The sequence below is a fragment of the Lipotes vexillifer genome, unplaced genomic scaffold, assembly GCF_000442215.2.
Source record: "Lipotes vexillifer unplaced genomic scaffold, Lipotes_vexillifer_v1.1 scaffold558, whole genome shotgun sequence".
Classification (NCBI taxonomy): Eukaryota; Metazoa; Chordata; class Mammalia; order Artiodactyla; family Lipotidae; genus Lipotes; species Lipotes vexillifer.
Genome location: NW_006772769.1, coordinates 400,940 through 405,165, shown reverse-complemented (window position 1 = coordinate 405,165; position 4,226 = coordinate 400,940). Strand labels below are relative to the sequence as shown.

General features: G+C 56.7%; 1 protein-coding gene across 1 annotated transcript; it reads right to left on the bottom strand.

Moving 5' to 3' along the window:
- Window positions 1-376: 376 nt before the first annotated feature.
- LOC103079449 (leukotriene B4 receptor 1-like) lies at window positions 377-1,497 on the bottom strand. Its single transcript, XM_082931466.1, is given in 4 exon segments — window positions 377-488; window positions 490-688; window positions 691-1,110; window positions 1,113-1,497. Coding segments are annotated over 4 exon segments (1,116 nt in total).
- Between the last annotated feature and the right edge of the window lie 2,729 nt (window positions 1,498-4,226).

Sequence of the window (4,226 nt, the reverse complement as noted above, 5' to 3'; positions counted from 1 at the left end):
TCTTCCTTGGCCAGCTCCTTCAGGGGTCTGCAGCCCTGTGTTGTTCTCAGTATGATCTGCAGACCACCTGCCTCAGAAGCAGGGAGGGAAGAAAGTCTAATTTCTACGTCTGTGTCTCTTCCAAAACTGAAAATCATGGGAAACTAAAGGATGTGCCTCTCAGCTATTGAGAAGGACACCCATAAGGGCAACCAGGAGCACCCCAGTCCGCCATAATACACATGCCCCACACACAGGGTTGACTCAATTTCAGACTTGAGTTTTAATTGCAAAGCTGCCCGTGGGGGCCAGGCTCCCACTCTGCCCTGACTTGCCCTTCCCCTCCCTCTCTCCCGCTCCACCCGCCACCTGGGTAAGAGGAGGTTGAAGAATTGGGTCAGGCCAGCGTGGGCGTATTCCCCCAGGAGGAAAGCGAGCAGCCTTCCGCTGCCACCACCCCGCAGGCGTAGTTGACTTCGCTTCGCTCGAGAGGGTTGGTGGAGGCAGTGAGGCTCGGGAGAGGCGGGGGCGCCCCTCACCGTCTGGGCCAGGGTGCCCCCACGGCGGCTGCTGGGCGCCTCGGAGCCGGTGCCCTCCAACAGCTTGGCGACGAAGGCCCTGCCAGCCGACTGCCGCAGGCCGCCGGCAGCGCATGCGTACAGCGCGGGGTTCACGCTGCTGCGCGGGAAGGCCAGCGTTCTGAGCGCTTGCGGGCCAGGTGCAGCCGCTGACTCTCGTGCCGGGACCCCATTGTCTTGCCCGCCAGCGCTCGGACCGCCTCGGCCAGGTTCACCACGTGGTAGGTCAGCCAGAAGGCAGCGAAGGCCAGGATGATAAAGGCCAGCAGGCGGCCGGTGCAGCGGCTGCGGCGGAGGCGCCGGACCCGCAGCCGGCGCCGGATGTCGGAGTAGCCGGCCACCACGGCCAGGAAGGGCAGCAGGAAGCCGGTGAGCACCTCGAAGAACAGATGGAAAGCCCTATGTGCTTCGCTGGGGTACTTCGGGAAGCAGACCAGGCTCCTGTTGTCCGGTTCCAACGACACCTTGCAATACAAGATGACGGGTGTGGCCAGCAGGACAGACACCACCCAGATGCCTGCTAGCGCCCGCCAGGCAACTGTCCTGGTGCGAGTTTCTGGGACACAGAGGGGAGGGCCACCACCAGCGAGCGGTCCAGGCTCGTGGCCGTGATAAGCAGGACGCTGGCATACGTGCTGACTCCGCAGACATAGTGGAACAGGCGGCAGCCAGCCAGTCCAAAAGTCCAGGTGCCTTGGGCCGTGTAGTAGAGGAAAATGGGGGCAGTAAGCAATACGGCCAAGTCGGCCAGGGCCAAGTGTAGCACCAGCACGGCAGTGACAGAGCGCTTCCGCATCTCTACCGGGATGCTCCACACCACAAAGCTGTTGCCGGGCAGCCCCACAGCCAGTGCCACTGACAGTACGATGATAACCAGCAGACAGATGAACATGACACCTGGTGACGAGGGTGCTTCAGGAGATGTAATGTTCGTGGCCATTGCAAGGACCTGGAGAGCGAGGGCGGACATGCACGTGAGGGAAGGGACAAGGGTTTCCTGACACCCTGGACACACCTAGCCTGCGTATTCTACTCTGTCTCCAAGGTCAGCAGCATCAGATGCACCTCCGCAGTATACTGCCCTCATCACTGCCAACTGGCCTGTCTTAAGGGGATCTGGCTGAGTAGAAAGACTAATTTCCTAACTGGGCCACGGGGCCCCTTCCTGCCCACAGACCCAATTGCAAAATATATAGCAACAGCAGAAGCAGTATTTCCAGACCCTTCAGCCTCCTTCCCTCAGGAGACCCTGAAACCCAGAACCAAAGTGGGGACTTTCCTTACCTATGCTGCACCCCTCAAAAGGCTAGCTCCTTTTCCCCCCGCCAGGCCCTCAGCCCTTCAGTCCCACTGACTTCTTCCAACTACCTACCCACTTGCCCCAGAGATTCCCGGGGCCCACCAAGAATAACAGGGATGGGAAGGATTTCGTGGATAGGAGGCAAGATTAAGTCCTCCCAAGTCATTTTACCACTGGTCAGGCTTTCTTTGGAAATTCCTTTGGATCTTCTCTTATGGCTTCACCCCCCTCTCCCCCCCACCTCCCCTACTCCCAGTAAACTTACTTAAGGCTTTGCCGAGCACTGGTTGGAAGCTGGTGTCAATCCCAGGGTGAGAACAGAGTGGTGTAGCCTATCCCCAGATCTGTCCCAGTGCCAGGGGCCTGGCCTGGGGTCCAGGTTCTGTCAGCTAAGTCAGCCAGAGAGGAAGTGCCACAGAGCAGGGGAGGGAGAAGACACATCGTCCTGAGGGTGGGGTGAGAACTCCTACCCCCTCCCTTCACTAGATGACGTGGAATATTCTTCGTGTTCTAGAAGAGCCCAGCTGGGAGGAGGACTCCTCAGGGGTGGGGCCAGAAGAGAAGAGCCCCGGAAGGGGCAGTGAGAGAGGAAAGAGGGGTGAGGGGGTGAGTAGGCTGGGGTGTGGCCTCAGATGCAGGTCTAGACTGAAGAATTGAACAGAGTAATAAACTGCGTCATACAGGAGAAGGAGGGAAGGAAGCCAGAGAGGGGAAACGGACTCAGATTGAGAGGTCGGAATGTTGGGTATCTTTATATTTTCTGTGAGCGATGCCGATTTTTAGATTAATAGGAAGTGTAGGTTGACGCTGTGGCTAGGTTCTGGGTTTGGGTCAGGTGACGTCAGAGAGGACAGCATTCTGTGTTTGGCTTGGATTCAAGCCATGACCGGGATTTGGGGGAGAGGACCCTCTTCCAGCACCCCTATCCCCCTCCTCACTTAAAGGACTAGTTCCATTCTAGGTCAATCTCCATTCTCTTTGGTAGAAGCCGAAGTCCAAATGGTCTCTCTAGTATCACACAGAATGACAATTTCTTCTCCTTCCCAAACCACTTGCCTTGTGTTTGCCCACGTGGCTACCCTGCCACATGAATTTGGACCCAGGATCTGGGCACTGGGCAAGGAAGTCAGCACCACCTCTTTCCTACCTTCCCACAGCTGACTGTTCTGTTCCACCTTAGACACACAGAGAGAGCAGAGGTGAGCACAGGGGAGCAGACATGAGGGAGCGAGGGCAGCAATGCTTTATGCCTACCCTGCCAAGAGGGGAAACCAGGAGCGTGGAAAGGGAAACAGCCCCCAGGAGGGTCACTCTTCCGGCTCCCTGGAAGGAGGACAGTCTCCCCTTCTGGAACTCTCCTGCAAAGCTAAGAACCAAAAAGTCTTATCTTCCATCTGACCGTGAGCCTTCCTGCTTCCCTTCCAACTCTGCCTCTTCTCAGGAAAGATGCACAGTGTAATGGTGGTCACTGAGGTCCCTTATCCTCTGTAGTGCCCCTACCTTTCCTGCTTTGAGAAAAGCCAGAGCAGAGTTGACCCAGCAGTTATCGGGCAGAGGATATGGCGAAAAGAAATGGGCTGAAACCGCAGCAAGAACTGAAGACAGAGTTGAGGAAGGGCTTTCTGACCACAGAGGGTGTGTGAGAAGGGGAGTGTGTAACAGAAGTTGGGGAGCCTCTGCCCCGGTGCGCGAGGACAGGAAGAAGCCCATGAATTTGGTGTTTGGGGATAGAAGCTTCTGGCTCAGAGCTCCAGGGTCAACCAGAGGTCCCTTCTGACAGGAACTGGGCTGTCTTTGCCCGCTCTCCCAAACTGCTCCCCACTTCCATTTCTCTCAATGGCCTGTCTTCCTCCGCCCTAGACTAGACACTCTAGGCATACTCTCCACCCCCCAGGTCCGGAGCTCCATCCCAACCCGTTTTGGTGGCCCTGATGTGACCCTGAGAACTGGATTTCCTTTGCTCTCTCTCTTGGCCTCTGCCTGGGTGGTGTGAACAGTCACTAAAGCAGGACCGGGGTGGTGGTCAGGGTGACCTCTCAGGTAAACAACCATCTAAGTTTGCCAGAGACTGAGGGGACTGGGACAAGAGACTCAGTGCTAAAACTGAGAAAGTCCTGGGCAAACGGGGATGGGTTGGTCACCATGGTGACCACACGTGTGTGCACACAGACATCCCCTAAAAAGGACCCCATCCTACATCCCCAAACTCAAAAGTGTCAGGATCCAGAACAATTTTGAGACCTAGAGATAGAAAGATTCCAAAAGATGGGGGCTGAGAAGTACTGGGGGAGATGAGGAACAACTAGCAGCCTTGTGGGGAGTCAAGACTTGGCAGAGAGGAAAAAGAGACAAAGGAGAGGTGGCACCTC